At 37.2% G+C, this 25119-nt stretch overlaps 1 protein-coding gene across 1 annotated transcript; it reads left to right on the top strand.

Moving 5' to 3' along the window:
* Nucleotides 1-915: 915 nt before the first annotated feature.
* On the top strand, nt 916-16843 carry LOC107713342 (TBC1 domain family member 10A-like). Its single transcript, XM_016518825.1, has 9 exons — nt 916-1203; nt 9317-9413; nt 10178-10285; nt 11256-11362; nt 11446-11560; nt 12855-12920; nt 14454-14643; nt 15268-15422; nt 15990-16843. The coding sequence occupies exons 1-9, from the start codon at nt 1010-1012 to the stop codon at nt 16413-16415; spliced, it is 1458 nt and encodes a 485-aa protein (XP_016374311.1). The 5' UTR covers nt 916-1009; the 3' UTR covers nt 16416-16843.
* Nucleotides 16844-25119: the final 8276 nt, after the last annotated feature.

The following is a 25119-nucleotide window of genomic DNA, read 5'->3' as shown; positions in this document are numbered from 1 at the left end:
GACATGGTCATATTTCTTTGCCCTGGTCAACAGACTTGCAGCTACATTTTGTACCATCTGGAGGCATGCAAGCGATGACTGAAGAAGACCCAAATACAGTGAATGAATAATCTAAACATGAGGTAATAAAAGCATGAATAAGCTTCTCCAAGTCTTGAAAAGACAACAATGTTTTAAGTTTGGAAAGAATCTGCAGTTGATAAAAACTGTTCTTAACAACAGAATTGATTTGTTTGGATAAACATAATTCTGAATCCAGGATAACACCAAGGTTCCTAACCTGGGAGGAAATTGAGGGGAAATTATTGCCCAGCTCCTTAATGAGACCATTCCTCAATTTTGAGTGAACAAAAACAATTACTATTTCTGATTTGTCTTCACTAAGTTGGAGAAAGTTATTTGAAAACCACTTCTTAATATCCGAGATACATTCCAACAATGGTTGAATGGAATCGCCAGCTTTTCAGCATATAAATGAAATGAAATATTTTGTGCTTCCTAATAATATCCCCCAGTGGACGCATATATAAGTTAAGAAGAAGTGGCCCAGAATAGAGCCCTGGGGCACTCCACTAATAATAGGGGCAGAATATGAAGAGAACTTGCCTAACTCTACAGAAAAAGACATGTCTTTGAGCTGAACCATCAAATCGATCAAATCAGAACCTTATGATCTACAGTGTCAAAGGCAGCTGTAAGATCAAGTAGTATCAATACAGCATTTTTACCGGCATCAACTGTAAGCAAAATGTCATTGAACACTTTTAGGAAGGCAGACTCTAGCTGCATTTAAAAAATGCCGCAGTGACCTGTGATTTATTTATGTATTTATTTTATTTTATTTTTTTGAGTTCATATATGATTCCTTTAGATTTTACCTTAGATTTCGCGTGTCGATAGTTTGAGGCGGTCGGCAAGAGGAAGTCCACTATCTGTGTGTCAAAACACACTTTATTCTTACTTGGGCCACAAGCAAGTGAATTTATCGCGTTTGGGGCTCATATTCAGCATGGCTAAGCTTCAGTCTGGTAACGGAGTGCAGTGGAAGGACAGCAGGAGTCAGCGGGGCACGGTGGAGAGTCTGGCCGAGCACGAGAACTCTTCTCTGGGCTCGGACTCTGAGCTCAACGGCTTCGCCAACACGGAGATCCAGACAGACAAGTACGGATTCATAGGAGGAGCTCAACAAAGCACAGGAGAACAGTAAGTGACAGTTACATTTATGGATGTAAAAGAAAGACTTTAAACCATTAATAACTTTTTATACTATAGAAACAGATAATAGAATAGCTATGAATGTGTTTGTAACTCTTTATAATAACTCCCAGATCTTATTGCATTATGTAATACTCATCATGAACAACAGTTATAAATAAATGTGAAACTTTTGCATACACATTCAAAAGCCCTTGAGCTACTGATTAAGCATTATGTAATGACTTACTCATGAAAGTTACTGTGAAGCACACTGATGTTTTTTGTTTTGCTTTATTGGAGTTAGTGCAACATTTTCACACCTTCATGAGTGCCTTCATTAAGTGGACTCTGAATTGTTTTTGAGGACAGTCTTCATCCTCGTCCATGCGAGCACAGATGAGTTGACAGGTCTATAATGCCACTGAAGTCCCCAGTGGTTGTTCTTGCTGAGTTCTTCTAATATGACCAGCTTTGAGAAGTGCTTGGTCAGCTCACATTCCTCCATCCATTTAAGAATGGACGTTGTATAATATTATAAGCTGTGTTTGTGTGTGTGCTATCATTTGCTTGCCTTTTTCTGGGATTTGTAGAAATGTAGTGAAGTCAAATTTTAGTAAATCAGTATAATAAGAACTGGATTAGTAAGTAACAGTTAATGTGTTTTTTTATTCATAAAGCGAAATATGTTTCCATACAAAGATTTGGACAGGAATATATAAATTAACAAGTTTTTATTCATGTTTTTGAAAGAAGTCTCTTATGCTCACCAAAAGCTGCATTTATTTGATCAAAAATACAGTAAAATATTAATATTGTGAAATATTATAATTTAAAGTAATTGTTTTCTATGTTAACATATTTTTAAATGTATTTTATTCCTGTTGGCAGAGCTGAATGTTCAGCATCATTACTCCAGTCTTCAGTGTCACGTGATCCTTCAGAAATCATTCTAATATGCTGATTTGCTGCGCAACAAACATTTCTGATTATTATCAATGTTGAAAACAGTTGTGCTGCTTCATGTTTTTGTGGAAATTGGAGTGCTTTTTTCAGAATTCTTTGAAGAATAGAAAGTTTGAAAGTAAATCATTTATAAGAAATAGAAGAAATATCTTTTGTAACATTATGAATGTCTTTACTGTTACATTTGATCAATTTAGTGCATCCTTGCTGAAGTATTAATTCCTTTAAAAGGTCTTACTTTTGAAATGTAGTGTATTAGCCTCAGGACTGGATATATTGTGCACATTCATTTTTTTCATGCCAAAATTCATATTCATGCCAAATTCATTTTTTCCCTCTAGATGATCCAGTAAATTGCCAGCATCCTCCTCTTCTGCAGCTATTACAAACACTTGTCTGTTTTGCGTTGACTTACATGAGTGTCTCTAATGACTCTGGACAATGCAGTTCTGTTTGGCCAAGCAACCATTCACTGATCAGATTAATCTGCTGTTGAATTAATAGCAGAAAGGCGCATCTGTCCTCTACAGTTCTCATGAAGAATGTCTCTTATTCCCTGTACAACAGAACGTTTCTTTTCAGTCTCTCATTGAGACTCATGCAGGAGTTTCCCCTCATGCTGTGAGCTCCCTTTAGCACTCAGAATTGCTCATTGATTTGTTTTGGCAGAACCTCGCTGCAAGTGTTTTCAGTTTTGAAATGAAACTGCTCAGTGACTCATTCAGTTCATTCGACAAGCAGTAGTGTGGCGGTCAGGCATCTAAATAGTTTTAATTGCTGATAAAATAAACGGCTCAAATCATCTGTCAGACATACAGTCTGTTTTAAACTCTGATGAGTATTAGCGGCCCACACAGAAACTCCAAAATGTATGCACATCCGCTTATCCTCACATCTTCTGCTGATCCTCGCATCTACGCTTATGTAATTTTTTGGCAGGTAACACATCTTGTATAATATAATGAGATACTTATGATTTGCATATTGCTTGGAAAAATATTTTATCAGAATACACAGCTTCTTATAAAGGCCCTCAATTGTTTATTTTTTTAATTTTTTTAAGTAATACTATTTAGCAGGGTTGCATTATATTGATCAAAAGTGACAGTAAAGACATTTATATTCTATTCTTCCTGTTTTGTCTGTTCAACGAATCCTGAAAAATATAAAGCATTGATAATAATCAACATTGATAATAATAATAAATGTTCCTTGAGCAGCAAATCAGCATATTAGAATGTTTTCTGAAGGATCATGTGACACTGACGACTGGAGTAATGGTGCTGAAAATTCAGCTTTGCATCATTGGAATAAATTACATGTTAAAATATATTGACATAAAAAAAAAGTTATTTTGAAGTGTAATAATATTTCACAATATTGCTGCTTTTAGTTGGATTTTCCATCAAATAAATGTAGCTTTGTTGAGCAATAAGAGACTTCTTTCAAAAACATGAAAAAAATCTTACTGACCCCAAATTTTTCCCCACGGTTTTTTTTTCTGTAAGTATAATACTCTCAACTTCTTTTTTGTTTTTGTTTTTTTTCATGATAAAATCCATTCCTCAGAAATCTGCTGATACTCCATTCTTGGCCTGACTTTAAGAAATGGATTGCATTAGTTCTGGCTTTGTCTCTTGAAAAAAAGTCTGTGCATTTTTACTGGAAAATGGCATTTTTCTCACACACATCGCTCTCTCTTTCCCATCAAATATTGTATAAAAGAGGTCTTTGAGGATTCTATGATTACTATGGATCCTCATGACAAAAATATCGTTCATACTTAATGAGATTAAAGTCTGTTTGAGAAAGAGGGCTGTGCTCATGCTACGAGGACAGTGTGTCTGCACAATGACAATTGCACTTCTCTATGGAGAATCATTTACATTTCACTGTTTGGCTTTTGTTTCCCTACGTTTGTTTACTACTGCCTAGGAGATGAAACCAAGTGCCAAGCCTCTGGGGAGTTTGTTTTAGTGCACCAGATCACTTTTGGCATGCACATAACAGAGCTTCATCTGTGTTTGTTCTGATGTGCTCTGAGAGGAGAGTTTTCATTTTTTGACTTTTGAGCGAGAGAAAAGATGACAGGAATTTGCTTTCGCTCTTCAGCTGTGCCGCAGCATACAGAGCAACAGAAGTAGTTTTTCATCTCGCAAGTCAAATTATGGTAGTTACACTCACTGAGGAGTTCAGCATTGCTTTGCTGTATTGACAGCTGAGTGTGGCCCGCTGTGAAATCAAAACCCTCTCCAAAAGAGTTTGTATGTTATCGCATGATTAATTGGAACCTGTGGCCATAAAATTTTTTTTTGGTGATGGTTTTCTCGCACATAATGTGATTCATCCAATCAGAAAATAGTCTGGCCTGAACTATCCATGTAATATATTAACATTAACACTTTGAGTTCTTATTTTGCCGGAGTTTGTCTGTCTGTCTGCTTGTCGTTTTAGCCTTGTGTGTTAGCAAGCACCAGGAAGGGAAAGGACAAGTAAAGAGAGCAAAGGGATATTTTTTGACATTCATGTGATTCCTGTTTTCCTCCTCTACTAACTGGTCTGAAGAACGTGTCTATAGGGTGAAAGGAAACACTTTCTGAGTACTTATGATACTTGAAGGGTCAAAGGGCACATGCTCAACCCTTTCCATGAGACAATTCCTCTTGTACTTCATAAGCCCGTCCTCCAATCTCCATTCAACACTCCATTCAACTGTCTCTGTGTTTTCAGCGTAACATAATTAGCTCAACCTGTGTACACGGGAAAAGTAAACAGGCAAACGGCGGGCCCTAATTCTGTTCCATAGATCTAAACAACCGCAATCATCTGTAATCTGATCGCTGACGATAATCCAATGTGTACATGTGGACTTCGTAATCTGTGTGTACACTGCACGTGTGTGAGTATATTTGCTTTCCATTTCAAGACCGAGCGTCTGCATGAGCCATCAGGGTTTATGCAGCCTGTCCTGTCACTGACATTTTGCCAGGGGATTATTGGATCCCTTTGTATCTCGGGGATGGGCTTTCATAACATGCTTTTCATCCATCATCATCATAACATGCATTTCCTCCATCATAAGCGACAAATAAGTGTCCACAATAAAGAAAAGGAAAAAAATGTTTCAAAATCTGTGCCACATTCTTAGAAATGTACTTTTTTTTTTGTTTGTTAGTTCCATATGGTTTTGAAAAACTTTTATAACCTTTTCAACTGTAAAAGTGTCATTTGGTGTAACCATCAAACAAAATGTATAAACATATTTCCCTTACACTTTGAATTCTTGTGTACACATTTTAAGCATTATTTTCAAAAACTTGTAAAATATATTGCAAGGTAAAAAGTAGTATTTACAAATATTCTGATTCTGAATTCATTAATATCAAGCTTTTAAAGAGTTGCACCACATGACATTTTGTAACTGTACCTTGCCATAAAAATATAAAATTATCTTAAAAGACAAAAGGACACAGTCATAAGGGTCTGCATGTAACCTCTCTATGATATAATTTTCTCTTTTATGTTTTTCAAAGCAATAGTTTTTTCTGCATATTGGTCGCACCACATGACTTTGATATGGCCGACAAAAGTGTTTTTTTAATATTAATACGCAATTTTATTTCTAAGAAATAACAAAAAATAACCAAAATACCTTTCTAATTTATTTTTGAATAAAATAACAAATCCATAAAAAAATCTGCATCATGCCAATGAGTAATAATCATGTAATCTGTGTTCATTGTATGCTCATCTTGTCCCATTTTTTTTTGGAAGAAAGGCACTGTTAAAATATTCTTCAGTGTTTAATATGCTAATTTGACTCCTCTGACATGAGTCAGTCCACCTCCCACCGATCACTGCGGTTATAAAACACAGAAGCAGGACCAGAGCCATTAGAAGTGCTGTTTTTAATGCTCTTATTGAGGTTAAGTTATTCAAACAAACTCCAACTCTAATTGTAGTGGCAGGTTTTGCACAAGCGCTCATGTCTTAAGAAATGTAACCTCCTTTTTTTTCTTTTTTTTTTAAACGATTACTGTAAGTCTCTGTATTGTATTCTTTTCTTGTTGTTTTTTTTGGTAATCTGATATAAATGCACTCAATCACATGTTAAGGGTGTGTCTGTCAGCTGGATATAATAAACAGCATTTCAAGCCGAGGCGCTGGGGTCACTTAATCAGACAGAACACAAGTAAAGAAAGATTCCCAGAAACACTGCTTTCCCCAGAGATCTTCCCCGCTCTGACTGTCCATATTGTTCTTATAAACAGTCATCCCACATTAACATCACTTTTTATGGTTGTGCAGCCTAGTAATACATTTGAAGGCATTGCTGCTAATTTGCTAAATATGATGGTAATAGTTGAAAACGGGTGTTTTTTCTACTGCAGTGGGAAGCAGCAGCTTGTGTTTTGGATTTCCCTCAGAAGATCTTCCTGTGAACATATGATGACACCCACAGTACTCAGTTTCAATTGAGATAATTTGACACCCACATTATGCTTTTCAAACAGTGCCTTGCTGTTGTTGTGGACATATCAGGTCAAGAGATATCAAGCTTCTTCATGTATAAGGATGAGTTTGTAAACATATAGGGATGAATTTCTAAACATATAGGGATGAGTTTGTAAATAGTATGTATATAAGGGTTTATTTGTAAATAAATAGGTGTGAGTTTATAAATTAATAGGGATGAGTATGTAAATATGCAAGGATTGATTTGTAAATAAATGGGAAGGAATTCGTAAATATGAAAGGATAAGTTTGCTACTAAATAGGGATGAGATTGCAAAAAGGGATGAGTTTGTTAATATATCGGGATACATTTCTAAGGGTATGTTTACATGACAACGATGTTACTAAATACGTCAAAGTTTTTCCTTTGCGTTTTTAAAAATGTTTTGCGTACAGACGACAGCATTGCCAAAATTATCCCCGTTCACACTGATCCGTGAAAACGTCTAAAAACGCTGTATTATTCATGCCAGGACAGTAGATGGCGATGTCACTTGTGAAGAAACACTATGCGTCTGCACACGTACACATGCCTATAGAATGAACACATAAAACGCATTCGTATGACGTCACCGATTTCAAAAGTTTGCATTTTCAGGCCCCCAAAATGCCTTTGATGTGTAAATGAGCAGCCAAAGTGTATACAATTTTTTTCTGTTTTTAGTTGAAAATGGTGTCATGTAAATGCTCCCTAAATAAATACGGTGAGTTTGTAAATAACTTGGTGTGAGTTTGTTAATATAGCCTATAGGGATGAGTTTATAAATATATAAAGATGAGCTTCTAAATGTATAGGGATGAGAATCAAAAGAAAATGTCATTTTTTTAAATCCAATTTTTACAGATTCCAATAATGTTTTATTTAAATCTGTTCCCAGATCATTTCTGTACATCTATAAAATGTGTCTTAGCAGTGTGTGGACACAACCACCCTACAATGGAATGGGGAAGTCGTGGCCTAATGGTTAGAGAGTCGGACTCATAACCCAAAGGTTGCGGGTTCGAGTCTCGTACCGGCAGGGATTGTAGGTGGGGGGAGTGAATGTACAGCGCTCTCTCCCACCTTCAATACCACGACTGAGGTGCCCTTGAGCAAGGCACCGAACCCCCAACTGCTCCCCGGGCGCCGCAGCATAAAAATGGCTGCCCACTGCTCCGGGTGTGTGTTCACGGTGTGTGTGTGTTCACTGCTGTGTGTGTGCACTTTGGATGGGATAAATGCAGAGCACTAATTCCGAGTATGGGTCACCATACTTGGCCACATGTCACGTCACTCACACTCACTCAATGATAAAAATCCATTCACTCCTTGTTTTTAATCCCTCAAAAACCTAAACGGTCTCAATTATCAAGCCGTTTTGATCTTCTGAGCTGTATGATGTCATAATGCTCAGGCCCCGCCCACGGCCATTGACGGACTGCCCCGTATTAGCATGTCTCCGCCCTCAGCCAGTTGTACGCTGTCTGCCATTTTCTCTGCACTCGAGCAGCTGTAGCCACAACGTCGAGTAAGCAAAGCAGGTGTTTTGTAGTAGGATGTAAAAGTGAACATAAGAGTCTTCATTTTCTCCCGACATCAGAGCCACTGAGGACTCGGTGGATTAGTTTTGTTTTTGATGGTAATGTGCCACTGAATACACAAAAAACGGCATAGAGGGGCGGGGTGAGCAGAGCTCATTAGCATTTAAAGAGACATGCACCGAAACGGGTCGCTGTGAACACAGCTGTTTTTGACTAGGTAAAAAGGGTGTTGTTTTACATGACCATTGAGGAATTTTAACCAAAGTACCAAAGCATTTTATGAAGACCCTAAAAAATCATACCAACTTGTAGAAAATGGGCATCCGATGTCCCCTTTAAGATTTGAATATTTAACTACACATAACACAGTAACAGTTTTCTCGTTTCATATCAGGGACCCGATGAAAGCAACCAAGTCCTCTGACCTTTTTAGTGAGGGATTGGGTTGTTAGGCTGATTTAAATCATCATTGTCTGTTCAGTAACAACCATGCTGTTACTAAATAGCGTTGCAGAAAACACTGAGTGACAAATGCACCATTATAGAGGGGCGGGGTGAGCAGAGCTCATTAGCATTTAAAGAGACATGCACCGAAACGGGTCGCTGTGAACACAGCTGTTTTTGACTAGGTAAAAAGGGTGTTGTTTTACATGACCATTGAGGAATTTTAACCAAAGTACCAAAGCATTTTATGAAGACCCTAAAAAATCATACCAACTTGTAGAAAATGGGCATCCGATGTCCCCTTTAAGATTTGAATATTTAACTACACATAACACAGTAACAGTTTTCTCGTTTCATATCAGGGACCCGATGAAAGCAACCAAGTCCTCTGACCTTTTTAGTGAGGGATTGGGTTGTTAGGCTGATTTAAATCATCATTGTCTGTTCAGTAACAACCATGCTGTTACTAAATAGCGTTGCAGAAAACACTGAGTGACAAATGCACCATTGCCATTAACAGAACAGAATGTGTTGAACGTCTGTTCTGAACAAGAACCAGTTCTCAGTTCCCAACCCTGTATTTGCTAACATGTGTGATTTTGTAGGCGTGGGTGTGCTTGCATGCATATTATATCAGATAAATGATCTAATCTCTTTTTGTTCTCACTCAATGCAGTGATAATATTCCTCCAGATGTGCTCCGGCAGAGAGAAGCCAAATGGCTGGATATGCTCACCAGTTGGGACAAGTGGATGGCCAAAAAACACAAGAAGGTTGGTCTCTGACAAACAGACCTGTGTCCACAGGTTTTATTTATGTTCTCGAATAGCTCAGGTTCTTTAGAGAATGCTGTAACATACATAAAATGCTCAACAAGATGTTATCTTAGGAATTTGACTGCACATTTCACATTGTGTGCTTCCAAAGTCACAAACCTTTTATAGAATCAGATAAAGTTATGAGCAGACCCACATGAAATATCCGCCCACAGAACTCCTTATTGTATTATTTATATTGACCTTTGGCCACCCATGTGCTTTAGATATCAGCCATTTAAAAACACACATTTGTCATAAATGTTGTTAAATATTATTTGCTTTTATAATTCTCGTTTATGGTTTTCTTGGTTCTGAATTTCTCTCCAATGACCAGCATTCCAGACAAAATACAGGGTTAGTCGTTTCTCAAGTTAACAGCAGCTGGATGCCACATCAGCAGCTCATGCATAATTACTGTAATTCTGCTCGACACGGCCTGTCACATTTTACCATCCAATTAAGCAAATAGAAATTAAATACACTTTCATGTCTTTATTTCTTGAACACTAGTGAATTATGCAAGCTCTCTAAATGAACTCTGAATGTGTAAAGTGCTCTGGTATTGATGGTGGTTTGTGTCAATCACAAAAAAGTATAAACTGAGTTTGTGAATGCAAGTGCTCAAATGAATAATATTTCAATTATATTAAGACAAAAGGTCATAGTTTATCCTAATATGCAAGTGTACAAGCTCAGTGTCTCTCTCCATCTCTCTGAAGGTAAAGTTGCGCTGTCAGAAGGGCATCCCTCCATCACTCAGAGGTCGTGCGTGGCTTTATCTCTCTGGTGGGAAAGTGAAGAAAGAACAGAATCAGGGCAAATTTCAGGTTTGTCCACTTGAACCTTTGACAGCGGCATGGCTCTGTTCCAAAACAATTTGATTATGCCACCTTAAGACACCATATTTTTATCCAAATTTTAAGGCAGCCAAAATATGAAGCAGCACAGCTGTTTTCAACACTGATAATGATAAGACATGGTAAATGATTTCTGAAGGATCATGTGACACTGAAGACTGAAGTAATGATGCTGAAAATTCAGGCTTTAGTCACATTTTATAATCTATTATGATAGAAAACAGTTATTTTAAATTGTAATATTTTACAATATTATTGTTTTCACCATACTTTGATCAAATAAATGCAGCCTTAGTGAGCATAAAATACTTCTTTTATAAACCTTAAAAAAAATCTTAACCTTTCTTAATGATCCTTAACTTTTATATCCTTTACAGGGATCGAAATCCCATGATGCAAGGTTCAAGGTGGTGGACAAAGCATAGAAATGTTTTTTTTTTTTTTTAAATCAATATAAATTTCATTCAATATTTAACATTTCAGTGTAACTAAAAATTGACACTTACCCAGTATTTGTGTGCGTTATGTATTTTTATGCCAACTCAGACCTCTAATCAGTTATCATTCTGTTTTGGGGTTTAAAAGACTATAACATTCAGTAATATTCATTTAACTGCACTGACACAATCAAATGAGAACATTTGAGCTGAATTGAGCTGAACAATCACACTATTGCCTGCTTTAAAGCTTTTAAGCTGCTTTACAGCTGAAATTGAATTCTTAACTGCACTGACACAATCAAATGAGAACATTTGAGCTGAATTGAGCTGAACAATCACACTATTGCCTTCTATAAAGCTGCTTTACAGCTGAAATTGAATTAATTTCATAATTCATGAAATGTTTTATGATGATGTTTCATTAATGTGAAGCTGCTTTGCAACAGTCTGTATTGTATAAACTGTTAGACAAATAAACATGATTTGACTTTATATGGCAGGAGTTGGACAGTCAGCCTGGAGATCCTAAATGGCTGGATGTGATCGAGAAAGACCTCCACAGACAGTTTCCATTCCACGAGATGTTCGTAGCCCGGGGAGGCCATGGGTAAGTCTGCCCTCCCTTCACCTGCAGGCCTCTTCTTTTGAACCCCATCACTTCTGTTACATCATCCAGTCGTGTGTGTGCAGGCAGCAGGATCTGTTCCGGGTGCTGAAGGCGTACACACTGCACAGACCAGAGGAGGGTTACTGTCAGGCTCAAGCTCCTATAGCTGCAGTGCTGCTCATGCACATGCCTGCTGAGGTCAGTTTGCAGTCCATTATTGTGCTTCTCTCTGATCACTCACTGACAGATGGCCCTCATTGTAGTTTTGAATGCATTTCATAAATTATTTATTGATTTATATATTTATCTATTATGATGTTTTATATGTGAAAACACTAGAATTATTGGTAACACTTGAAGCCTTTATGTATAATGCACTATAAATGTACTCATAATGTGAGTTATAATGCAGTATATTTTCACACATACTTGTAACCCAAGTTAAAATGCATTATAAACTTTGCAGATTTCTTGTTGTGTCTGAAATTGGTAGTTTGTCGTGTTTTAATGCATTATATTTTATCAAGGTGTAACAATGAATATAAATGATTTGTGAATGAGATCATATAATGCATTACATGGCATAATTAAAGGAATTTTTCACTGAGAAATGAAAATTTCCTGAAAATGTATTCACCCTCAGGCCATCCAAGATGTAGGTGAGTTTGTTTCTTCATCAGAACAGATTTGGAGAAATGTAGCATTGCATCACTTGCTCACCAATTGATCCTCTGCAGTGAATGGGTGCCGTCAGAATGAGTCCAAACAGCTGATAAAAACATCACAATAATCCACAATTAATGTAACGGTTAACATCTTGAAGTGAAAAGCTGCGTGTTTGCAAGAAATAAATGTCATAAAGGCGTTTTACCTTGAAACTGTTGCTTCTGGCCAAAATATGAGTCCATAATCCATAATAACGCTTCCTCCAGTGAAAAAGTCCATCTCCTGTTGTCCTCCCACATCAAAATCCACCTAAAACTGTTTTCGAAAAAGCAATATTATGGACTTATATTATGGACTCATATTTTAGCTGGAAGCAGTGGGTTGAAGTTAAAAAGGTCTTGATGGGATTTGTTTCTTACAAATACGCAGCTTTTGGCTTCACAAGATGTTAACTGATGAACTGGAGCGGTGTGGATTATTGTAATGTTTTTATCAGCTGTTTGGACTCTCATTCTGACGGCACCCATTCACTGCAGAGGATCCATTGGTGAGCAAGTGATGTAATGCTACATTTCTCCTAATCTGTTCTGATGAAGAAACAAACTCACCTACATCTCGGATGACTTGAGGGTGAGTCAATTTTTTTTAGCAAATCTTCATTTTTGGGTAAACTATTCCTTTAAAGGCTTTAAGTAAAGTATTACAGAATTTTCTTTATTAATATAATATTTATCAGTTTCAGTGGTTTTAATTATTTGAGTACAGTAGCAAGTTAAACTCATACCCTATTCTGGTCTTTTACTCTTTTATGGTCATGCTCTGGCAGGATGCATTCTGGGGTCTGGTCCAGATCTGTGAGAAGTATCTGCCCGGATACTACAGCGCAGGCCTGGTAAGTGGAGACAGTATACAGTCCTCCTCCATTTAGCACTTGTCACTATGTTGTCAACCCAAAGATTCACACGAGAGCAATCAATCACCCTGAAACACTCGATCGATCAATGACGAGATGCTGATGCTCTCATGTTGATGTGGGAAATTTGCTGATGTAGAGAGCTGTTCGTCAGAGAGATCAGAGTTCAAGGGTTGCTCCTCTTGTGCTTCACATCCTGTCTAATCCAGAACTTATTAACCAGGCTAAACTGTGGCTGAAGTGCCCTGTCTCAACAAGACTCGTGCAGCACAATAGCTATTTCATTTGGGAATTTATGACTTCTGTCAAGATCCCTCATTTAACACTTCATCTATTGTCAAAATGATGACAAAATAAATAATCAGTCAAATTATTGAAAATATTCAAATCAGAAATGTCCGTCAAATCTGCACAACTTCCTGTTTCTGTCAGAAACCCACACGTTGAACGCTGTTCACTAACCCAGCAAAGTGTCCAGCATGCAGTTTTTTTTTTACAGTTTAGTTAATGATGCACAATGTATTGGTACCATCTCGAATTCTTTTTTGTTTATCAGTATCGGTTGCTATTGTCTGTATCGGCCAATAATGAATATTTAATTATGCATGGTTTTTCGGTTTATGATTATAATTAATTTCCTACTTTTTTACTTTTAAATAGCCTTTGCAGTTATCTAATTTTCACTTAAAATTCATCTTTAAAAACACTAAACATCATTAAATGTAATCTATGATGGATTTAGCAAATATCAAAATGAATATCCATTTTTCATACAGTAAATTATGATATTGTGATGCTTAAATTCACTTCAAAACATTTAATGTAAAATAACATCAAAAATTGAATATATTGCAGCATATTGGATGTATAATGTCCAGTCATGTGGAGCAGGATTTTTTAGGATTTTATTGTGTGCAGGGTTACCTGTTGCTTTCATTAGGGTGCTAATTAATTAATTAATTAATGCTAATTACTCTCAAATGGACCAGTGTAGTCTTAAGTGTCTCTAAACCCGCTGTTGTTCTAAACAGTTGTTTTCATCTTTCTCTCATATATGTAGTTTGTGCATAATGTGTTTGCTGGCCTGTTCTATTACCTGGAATCCAGTGCAATCCCAGCTTTATGTGAGGTCTTTTGTGTCTGACCTTCAGGAGCAGAGTGGGTGGTAGATAAGGAGTGAATTAAACCAACATCAGGATCTTGCTGTCTCTCTTTATCACTGGTTCTAACTCTCTTCTGCCTGGGGGGTTTCCTCTTACCATTCCTGTTTTAAGCTTGTGAATTGTTGCCGTCACAAAATTTGTTTATCACATCAATGTAAATAACTTGTATTTGCAAGAGCGTCAGATCATAGGAACTTATCAGCAAAATAATTCAGTCACCACATATAATTTACATTTTGAGAATCTCTTTAAAATGAAAAGTTGTTATAGGGAAATGGATCCACTGCGGTACATGCCAGATTTCCCTTTGTCATCTTTCTTTGTTTCCTCCTCATCTTTCTCTTCACAGGAGGCCATCCAGTTAGACGGCGAGATCTTGTTCGCTCTGCTCAAGCGCGTGTCCCCGGTGGCCCACCGGCATCTGAAGAAATACAAGATTGACCCTATCCTCTACATGACTGAGTGGTTCATGTGTGCCTTCTCCAGGACGCTGCCCTGGGTGTCTGTCCTGCGCATGTGGGACATGTTCTTCTGTGAGGGTGAGATTCACTCTTAAAGCCTATCCAATACCATATGCACTTTGTCCTTTCTTTTTACCGCACCCCTCCACCAATGAAAAAACTGTTTACAGCTCACTGGATTCACACCTTGCTACTTGTGACATTTACTTGCAGACTGCAAAAACTTGATGCCAAAGCAGAAGTGTAAATGTTTAACATGCTTACTTTTGGACATCAAGATGTCCTAGTAAGGACTTTTTTTTTTTTTTAAATAAAAATATAATTCTAATTATGTTATTTAATGGTGATCGATGAATTAAACGAATTCAGTGAATAATGTATTAAAATACATGTTCAAAATAAAATAAAAAAAATTAAGAGAATTAAAAAAAATTTAATTAGGAAAAAATACTAATAATTTATCATTAGAAAAATAATGTGTTTTTTGAACATTAAAGCATGTCAACATATTCTGTTACACCAAATACACAAAATAATGATCTTTAAAAAAGCATCATATGACCCCTTTAAATAAAAAGTAGGATGCACATGTTTTGCAGTATTGCCATTCTATTATGAAACTTATGATATACAAGTAGTGCAAATGTTTCTGTCTTAGATGTTACTTTGTTTGATGGGCATGCATGTCTGTGTGCGTTGCAGGAGTGAAGATCATCTTCCGTGTGGGTCTGGTGCTGCTGAAGTGCATGCTGGGATCTCAGGAGAAACTGAAAGCGTGTCAGGGCCAGTATGAGACCATGGAGCTGCTCAGATCTATTGAGCCACGATACATGCAGGAGGCTTTCCTAGTGCAAGAGGTATTGCCCACACATACACCTATGAGCTGTACTTCAACTTAAAACTTACTTTTAATTTAAAACATTTTTTAACATGGACTAAAAATGTAAAATATCCATATTTCTTTTCCTGAGAGATGGTACACACTGAATAACAGTGTAGCACTACTACCACAGGAATTGTTTATGATTGTGTATTACATGCTGCTTCACATACTTATTAAAGGGGTCATATGATGCGAGTATGTGGAAAATAATGTGTTTTTTGAACCTTAAACCGCATAAACACATTTCATTACACCAAATACACAAAATAATGTTCTTTTTAGCAACATCATATGACCCCTTTAATAGAAATAGGCAGTACACATTATTTCCTGTGCAGTATGTACTCCGCAGTAGTCAGACATAGGCTGTGACTCCCCCTGCTGGTTGCTTTTGGCACATGCATGCATTAAACAGTACAATTTGATTTGCCAGATAATAGTCCTCTGAAAAATTCTCACTTAAATGAATTAAATATACTTATTTTGTACAGATTTATTATTGTTATTGCCTTTTAAAAAACATACATCCCCACCATTTCAGGTCATTGAGTTGGCCGTGTCTGAGCGAGACATAGAGAAGGAACATCTCTCTCAGCTCCGGCGCTGGAAGGAGACCCACGGAGAGCTGCACTGTAAATCCCCTCCCAGAATGCACGGCGCCAAAGCCATCATGGCCGCTGAGCCGCCCAGTCGCCAGGACCTCAAACAAAACCCCACGATCGTCGTCGAAGTACCGCAGACCTCCGAGAGCAAGATGGAGAAAGGGAAAAAAGCGAAGAGCAAAGTGGAGAAGAAAACAGACACGAAAAACACCTCGCCACCTCTTAATCCGTATCTGTTACCCAGCGACCCAGCATTACAGAGCGATAACCTCGCGCCCAGCGAATCGCAGCACCTGCAGGAAGACACGCCCCCGCAGGGCTCCAATCAGAGTCTCAGTAGCTCCGAACACGACACCTACCTGTAAAGCGCTGGAAGAGGGACGCCAGTGCTGACCGCTGAATGTTTACTGTGCAGAAACATCTGCCTCCCCACTCTCAGGATTTGGCATCGAAGGAGAGATCACATAACACAAAACATACTTATGGGAGTCACAATCACATAGGAGAGCATGGATAAAACCGTACATCATGAGGTTTTCAACTGTGTTTACATGATTATATGTATATGTGTGTGTGCATGGTTGGAAATGAAATGAAGGACAAAGAGCAAAAACCATCTCTCAGATCTCCAAATGAAGCGTTAATGAGCTGCGCTGGATGCAGATGTTCTTATGCTGTTTAAACTAGTTATGATTCCTGTTAGCGAGTGCAGAGGACATACTGTAGTGGGATGCAAGTACATTTCCATCATCTGCCTCAGGAGACTGAATTTGTCTGTTTTTGTATTTTTAAAGGAATAAACAAAAAAATATTTAAGCATAAGTTTAAGATTTATGCTTTTGAACTGCATATAAAATTTCCATCCATTAGGTTTACACAGTTTTAACAGGAGCAAACTAATGCACCTAATGTGATGCATTTTTGTCTGTCATACATAAATGAAACGGGTTAGATTTCTGTAGTTGTACTGAACTGAATGTGTTTAAGTGCACAGTTTATATATTTATTATCATCCCATACTAATATTAAATTTTTTTTGTTTGTTTCACAGCTAGCCGAATTTTAACCATGTTCATTCAACTGAATCAATTTAATTGTTTTCACAATGACCATATTTATGCTGATTGATTGTCAGTTTATGATAAAACCATGTAATCCAAATGGATGGAAATTTCATATGCATTTCAAACACATACATTTTAGGGCTATATATATATATATATTATTATTATTTATTTTATTTTTTTTGAGTGAACAGTTAACGAAAAAAGAAAAAAAAATATCACCCTTGTCGCGATCTTATTTTGTGGAACCAAAAAGCAGCAATTTTGAAGAATCTTTTCACTGCAAATTTCCACAGAGACCCGTCCGAAAAAAATCTCCGAAAAGCATTAAAATGCCTTTCAGGAATGTTATATGCTAATATAGACTGCTTTAATGGTGTTTCCTGAACTTTTAGGTCGGAAGACCTGCATTAATATTCTTCAGAAAAATCTGAGCGAGTAAATAATAACTGACTGAATTGTTCCTTTAACTATTTGATATTAGCATCAAGATGATTGTGCATTTGACTGGCAACGAATATTTTTAAGTGAATTCAGTCGTAATTCCTTGTCTTGACCACTAAGGGGCTCTATTGAGCTGTTTTTAAATCTCAAATTCAATTGCATTTCACCTTGTTGAGCACTAGAGGGCGCCAAGATGAATTCCAGAGATCTGCATTATATCAGGAGACCAAACATTTCTGTTCCGTCAAATCTTCATTTCAAGCTTCGTGCTCTTTGGCAAAACGCTAAATATATAAACCTATTTATCTTAGTACCAAAATGCACGTGTATAAAACAGAATCTAGCTACATAGATTATATAGATTTTAATTCCCTGCAAAAGTCAATCGGAATCAATCCATTGAATGAACTTGTGGGAGAAATCATATATGAGCCAAATAACAGAGGTCTCTGCTCACACGGGGTTTGCTCCTCTGTCATGACAGATTCTCTGTACATTCCATATGTTTCAATTCTCCTCATGATTTCTGTTGCGGTTCGGTGTGGTCTTGAGTGTAAATGAGCTGTGTACAGGTGTGCTGGACAGTGATCTACATGACTTTGACTGTCAAATTCTTGAGCAAGAGATTGTTTTGCACATTTCCGTCTTGATTTACTAAAACTGAAGGGATGCTGTAGGGCACAATCCTCTGACCTTTTGTAGGGGGAAGAAAATTATATTTTTAAAGATCTATGGATTTATTTTCTCTGATGTAAATAGCATAGCCAAGACAATTTTAACACTACTTTATTTCTCTTCTTGCTATGGCTTCTTGTAAGTATGGAAGATATGTATATTCGTGAGCATTTATGGCCAGGTTTGCTATGTATGCACTCATTGATCGAGCTGTGTACATATTTTTCTTTGGGAGGAAGTGACAATTTTGTGAGCTAAAAAAAAAAAAGAGGTTATTTCATTGAACTGACTGTTTGCCGGATATTTCACTATGAGGAACCACAAACAGATACTTAGTATGCATGCTTGATATATTTGATTGCTGAATTTTATGCTTTGATGATCCAGGTATCATATTTATCAAGCTTTTTAGAATTAGGTTCAGTTCTCTCGTGGGACATGCATTGAGGTCGAGGAGATATATTTATGTATAAAGTCCCTAAATGCTGTAATAAAGCAATATTACGGTTTTAATGTGAGAGGTAAACATTCTTAATGTTATCAATTACATTTATATGAGTTATTTCTAAAAAGAACATTGCAGTACAATTTGAGAGAATTCAAGTTTTTAATTGAGTTTTAATACAGGCTGTGTGCCAAAACATGTCACTTTGATAAGAAATGAAGTTACTTTAGATTTTATTTTCTTGTGTTCACGCTCAAATAGTTACATCCTCCTGTATGCAAATTACATTTCTGAGCAAAAAGAAAGAAACAAATTCATGATCAAATAAATTTGATACTCTCAGATTCTGGTGTTCCTGAATGGTTCTTTACGGCTGTCATTAGCGAGTCTGGCAGGGTCCGGAGGGAAGGCTGAGATGGAATGAGGGATGAGGAGAGGTGAAAGAGGCTACTGTGGCCGTGTGGACGGGACACCTGTTGTCCTCGCTGCTTCAGCTCTGAGCTCTCTGAGATTTGCATGTCAAAGGTGCTGGTGTGCTCCTCTCTCCTCATCTCCTCATCGCTCCCCAGCGTTTCCCAGAACCCCTCCTGTCAGCGGATGTACCCATACAAAAGCATTAGTCAAACCTCAAATGGAGCCAATAACTGGCCTCTAAAATGCAATCTAAAGAGTGAGTATGACTGTTTATAACTTAAATGCTCAAGGCTTCTGTCATTCATTTCCAGTTATTTTAGCTATACTAAAACCGGTATTTATTACCATTATAATTTATTATTGTTATAAAAACAACTAAATTGCCAGCCACTCACAATTAAATCCAGGCTGGAGAAGTTCAAGCAAAAATATATTTTATGTAAACTAAACACTGCAAAAGGGGTGCATTAAAAACTAGACCAACGCAAGCAAACACCACATTGCTCAAGTTACTTCAGTGTTCACATTACATCCACCATTCACCCTGTTTCTGGATTACTAATTAGAGATAATCAGCTGGATTCAATTAGCAAGTGGAACTAAAAAAAAAAGGTAATTATACAAAACCATAATAAATATACAAGACGAATATGCAAATCATACAATGCAAAAAAAATGCAAGAAATTTAGAATTCATTCCAATTCATACCCTAAGGCAGTGAATCTCAACCTTTTGGCGTACCGGACCCCAGTCCAATTCAGAACCATCCTCAAGGACCCCAGAACAAAATTGACTCATCTATGTATCATTTGTGTCTTTGTGAGGACCAAATACAGTCAAGTATAATTCAAGTTAGCTGACTTGTCCAGTATTCGGCCATATCATCAGCTATAATTTATTTTTCTTTCATGGGAACATGTGATGTCAAAATATACAAAATTTATACAAAAATTCATACTTTATATGGACCCCCTGGCCTTACGTCAAGGACCACTAGGAGTCCACGGAAAACTATAAGAATCTCTTGTCTCTATCTCTGCCTCTTCAATTAGGTAAAATCCTCTCAATTATTGTTACTGTTATAAAAAATAAATTGAAACGCAGGCACAATGCTTAACTATTTGTTTGTGGTTATTTGTACGGTTGAACTTAATCATCCACGATCAATAGCAAAAACATTGGTTAATAAAGTGAGATTAAATCCATAAAGCAGATCTGAATTATTTAATGTATGATTTAATTGTTGGAATAAGGATAGGTGTTTGTATTTCCCTGCAAGTGCATTTTTATTCATTTCGAGGAAAACTGAATGTTTTGTGTGACTGAGATGAACAAAGAGCATCTACTGCAGAAATCAGCATCTGTCTGGAGTCTATAGTTAAGCAACACATACATATTTCTATACAAGTATAATCCAAATGAGTCGTTGAGCTCAAATTTGTACAAATATTTGTTTTTATTTTGAAAGAAAACTGTACATTCATAGATAAAACACTAAATTATTTAGTGATATATCATTGTTCACTCACTTCCTCCCTACGTAGTGCCCTTCGGATTATTATGTGGAATCTTGCTTATGTCAAATGAACCATGGGTTTCACAAACGACAGATATGAAATACACAATACGTTGAGACATTCCTTTGGAAATCAATCTGGGGATTTGAGCAGAGTAGGGAAAGCTCATAAACCATCCTGTAGGAAACGCTGTGATTATTTATGAGCGCTTAAGACAAAAATCCCCTCTCCTGCATGAGGTGTAGCGGACGTCCGATCGTACGGAACAACTGTGTGGCTTTCCCATTTCTTCCTCCTTTTGTACTCCTTACTTTTCCATTTTTTTTGTTCCTCTTGTCTCCTCCTGCTCAGTCACTGGCACTCATTTCCTGTCATGCTTACTGTCATTTTACAAGAAACCATCTTGTCATAAGATTACTTCACTGAAAATCAAAATTCTGTCATTTGTTTCTGGCATGGAAGGCATAAAATCTGAGACAGGTGACCCAGACATCACCCTCTGAGGCCTGCAATACCCAGACCTGAGGCGGCCACACAGCCACGGAGAAAAAACATGATAACTGTGATTTACATAAGCGTCACAACATTTGAAAAGGACCAGATGGACATCCTAAGTTGTTTCGTTTTTAAGCTGTGTTTTTAATATATATTCTTTTGTTTTTCATAATTCAGTTTAAATGTTGCTGAAAACCCTAACGTAGACCATTTAATAGTAGATTCATATTGGGGCATGTTGTCACAAAAGGGCAGAGTGCATGTTTGTTTATTTATTTATTTATTTCAGGACAGTAAAAAAAGTAAGGACAGTTTCAGGACATTCAAAAGTAAAGCCTCAGAAGTATTCAGAAGAGTCAACGTGTGACCGTCAGCCCCTATATATTCCCTTACATATACGTTTTAATAGACAATCTTTCCATTGAATAAAACAAAACTATTTTATAAATCATTATAAATAATGTTTGTTTAAATGCAGCATTCACATTTCTCTCTTCTTCCGTACTGTAGCTGAGTTTGTGTGTTAGTTGTGTGGAGCAGTGTTTGTTAGTTCAGATGATGGCCGTTGGCATGGACACATCCAGTAGTCCGTGTGGGTCAGGAAGTTGGTTCTGTCAGGTCAGGGTCAGAGGTCAAACAGATGCTTTTACTGTGGACAGAGGGCAGGAAGAGGAATTGGGCTGTTTACTCCTGCTATAGGAGGACTCCGGGATCAACAACTCGCTCAGTCGACCTCACCGCTCACTGTTTATTATTTACAGTCTTTGGGTTTGTGCCTGCAGACTTGATCATTTTGTTTGTCGAAATAATGCATTTGTTTAGTCTCTGCAGTAGGTTGTGCCAAATTTAATGTGTGTCAGTGGAGAAACGGTCTATTTTTGGCCTAGTTTGACCTGAGTGGTCTTGCTGTCACAGCTGGAGCTGGAGCTGTGCTGACTGCAGACTTGCAAAATGCTCTTTACATGGGTCATTAAATCCATTTTTATTGCAATTTTAATTTCATAATTCATTGTACTAAGTAAATGTGTCAAATCAATAGCCCTGCTCTCTTACACAACCAAAAAAAAGTTAAATCCCCGTCTAAATGAGAGGGCATGCGGTGGGACTCTTCCCAGCCGTTTGAGCGTGTTAAAGGAGTGTGTTTAGTGTTTATTTGAGGAATGTTATTTTTTTGCCTTAATCGCTATTTGATCTGGACGCTCTTCCTGCCATTGTTGCTTCATGTCCCTACCGTCTCCTATCTTCCCGTCCCTGAAACCCTCTCTCCTTAGTGAGGAAGCCATGGATGCGATACAGGATACACACACACACACACACTCACTCACTCACTCACTCACACACACACACACACACACACACACAAATGCCGAATCTGCAATTTTGTTTGACAAACAAACCTGTCAGGAGAGTAGATTAACAGCAGTGGACTTGAACTTGAAAAATTGTGTGTATTGACGTCTTTCCACGGTTGAAGATACCTTCTTTCTGATGTCCATTCATGTTTTGCCTACAAAACCACCACTGGCTCTGCACCCCTTTACCTAAATTCACTACTTCAGAATTATGTGAGCTCTAGAAGCTTGCGTTCTGCAAGTGAACGGCGCATTATAGTGCCATAACTCTCACAGACTTTTACATTAACTGTTCCCTGCTGGTGGAATGACCTGCTCAACTCAATCCGAGCAGCTGAGTCCTTAGCCATCTTCAAGAATCGGCTAAAAACATATTTCTTCCATCTTCATTTGACCCTCTAACTCTAGCACTCTCTATTCTTTTTCTATTCCATCTACTTGTTTTTCTTTTTAATTATTATTAAAAAAAACCTTGGGTAACACTTTATTTCGATAGTCCACTTTAGACATTCTATTAACAGTAAGTAACTTTGCAACTACACACACACACACACACACACACACACACACACACAAATGCCGAATCTGCAATTTTGTTTGACAAACAAACCTGTCAGGAGAGTAGATTAACAGCAGTGGACTTGAACTTGAAAAATTGTGTGTATTGACGTCTTTCCACGGTTGAAACAAGATACCTTCTGATGTCCATTCATGTTTTGCCTACAAAACCACCACTGGCTCTGCACCCCTTTACCTAAATTCACTACTTCAGAATTATGTGAGCTCTAGAAGCTTGCGTTCTGCAAGTGAACGGCGCATTATAGTGCCATAACTCTCACAGACTTTTACATTAACTGTTCCCTGCTGGTGGAATGACCTGCTCAACTCAATCCGAGCAGCTGAGTCCTTAGCCATCTTCAAGAATCGGCTAAAAACATATTTCTTCCATCTTCATTTGACCCTCTAACTCTAGCACTCTCTATTCTTTTTCTATTCCATCTACTTGTTTTTCTTTTTAATTATTATTAAAAAAAACCTTGGGTAACACTTTATTTCGATAGTCCACTTTAGACATTCTATTAACAGTAAGTAACTTTGTAACTACATGTCAACTAGCAGTTAGTCGAGTATTAGTAGACTGTCTGCTTAACACTTAAGACTATCTTCTAACACTTTCTTTGTCAACTTATTCTACTAACCCTAAACCTACCCTAACAGTCTACACTGAGAGTTAGTAGACATGTAGTTGCAAATTAATGAGAATTAGTTGACATGTAGTTGACATGTAGTTACAAAGTTACTTATAGTTAATAGAATGTCTAAAGTGGACTATCGAAATAAAGTGTAACCAAACCTTGCTACGTGAGGCTAACCGAGACTTGTCTTAGCACTTACAGTACATATTATTGCACTTTTGTTGGTTTTGATTGCTTCTATTGTCCTCATTTGTAAGTCGCTTTGGATAAAAACGTCTGCTAAATGACTAAATGTAAATGTTTATTTCATGCTATAGCTAGTAAAGAGGAAGAGATGATCGGTTCACATGCTGCTTAAACTGAGGCACTACAGCGATCTGCCCTATATTTTTTCGTTTTTGATAATCCGTTTCACTCTAATGTACATCACAATACGGAAAAAAAGATCTGTTAATTGCAACTAATTTTACATTCTTCACATTCACATCACAAAAAAATATACTTTATGGAATATTTTTTCCATAAAGAACACAAATAATAACAATTTTCATTTTTGGGAGTGTTACTCCTTTAAATGTTTCTTAGGACCTTGTTATAAAAGAAAAAAAAAAGCCTTTGAAAAGCAAAGACCTTGCACACTCCATGTGCCTCTAGAGTTTGGAAGTGAACAATGGGTCCTAATGAGGCAATGATGTCATACATCTGTGTGTCAGAGATCGCATGTGTGTGTGTGTGTGTGTGTGTGTGTCCTGACAGTGAGTAGGATGGATGAGTAGACACTGATGTTGTGCACAATGGGTAGCTACTTAAGAGCACATTTTGGTATAGATTGATTACAAAACCATATGGCAAGCAAGAGTCTGATTTTTGTGGACAATGGTTTATTGTGTTCCAGCTGCTGTGAACCCCACATTCATCATGTGAACTGTTTGAACGCTATATGGCATACAGTGGGTACGGAAAGTATTCAGACCCCCTTAAATTTTTCACTCTTTGTTATATTGCAGCCATTTGCTAAAATCATTTAAGTTAATTTTTTTTCCTCATTAATGTACACACAGCACCCCATATTGACAGAAAAACACAGAATTGTTGACATTTAAGGGGGTCTGAATACTTTCCGTACCCACTGTATGTGTAGAAGGACACGTGCAGTACGATTCGCATTTTCTTCAGCAAAGATCAATTAAACTGATTTGAACATCCATAAATGGCTACAGGCCGCTCCCACACTGTTGAATTATGCGACTCACGAACTAAGAAAAATATTCTGGAATTGACTGACCATTGGCAATATATTGAGTAAGATCATAGAGTTTTTTATACTATGTTAGAAGATAGGATTTAATCCAAGATCAATATTCCCAGCACTGCTTCTGACCTAATCCATAATTTATAAATCTGCACAGATTATTTCTTATCAGTGTAAACAGAAAAAAAAAAAAACTGTTAACACCACCATCTAT

Source organism: Sinocyclocheilus rhinocerous, unplaced genomic scaffold (genome assembly GCF_001515625.1).
Source record: "Sinocyclocheilus rhinocerous isolate Xijiao unplaced genomic scaffold, SAMN03320098_v1.1 scaffold688, whole genome shotgun sequence".
NCBI classification, from domain to species: domain Eukaryota; kingdom Metazoa; phylum Chordata; class Actinopteri; order Cypriniformes; family Cyprinidae; genus Sinocyclocheilus; species Sinocyclocheilus rhinocerous.
The sequence above is the reverse complement of the archived record's forward strand: the minus strand, read 5'-3'. Positions and strand labels throughout refer to the sequence as shown.

What these genes read in the sequence shown, in the direction of transcription:
- LOC107713342 (XM_016518825.1), top strand. Translation starts at nt 1,010, where the DNA reads ATGGCTAAGCTTCAGTCTGGTAACGGAGTGCAGTGGAAGGACAGCAGG. An exon ending in CAACAAAGCACAGGAGAACA is followed by an intron (nt 1,204 to 9,316) that starts GTAAGTGACAGT and finishes CACTCAATGCAG; the next exon opens with TGATAATATTCCTCCAGATG. An exon ending in GGACATGTTCTTCTGTGAGG is followed by an intron (nt 14,644 to 15,267) that starts GTGAGATTCACT and finishes TGTGCGTTGCAG; the next exon opens with GAGTGAAGATCATCTTCCGT.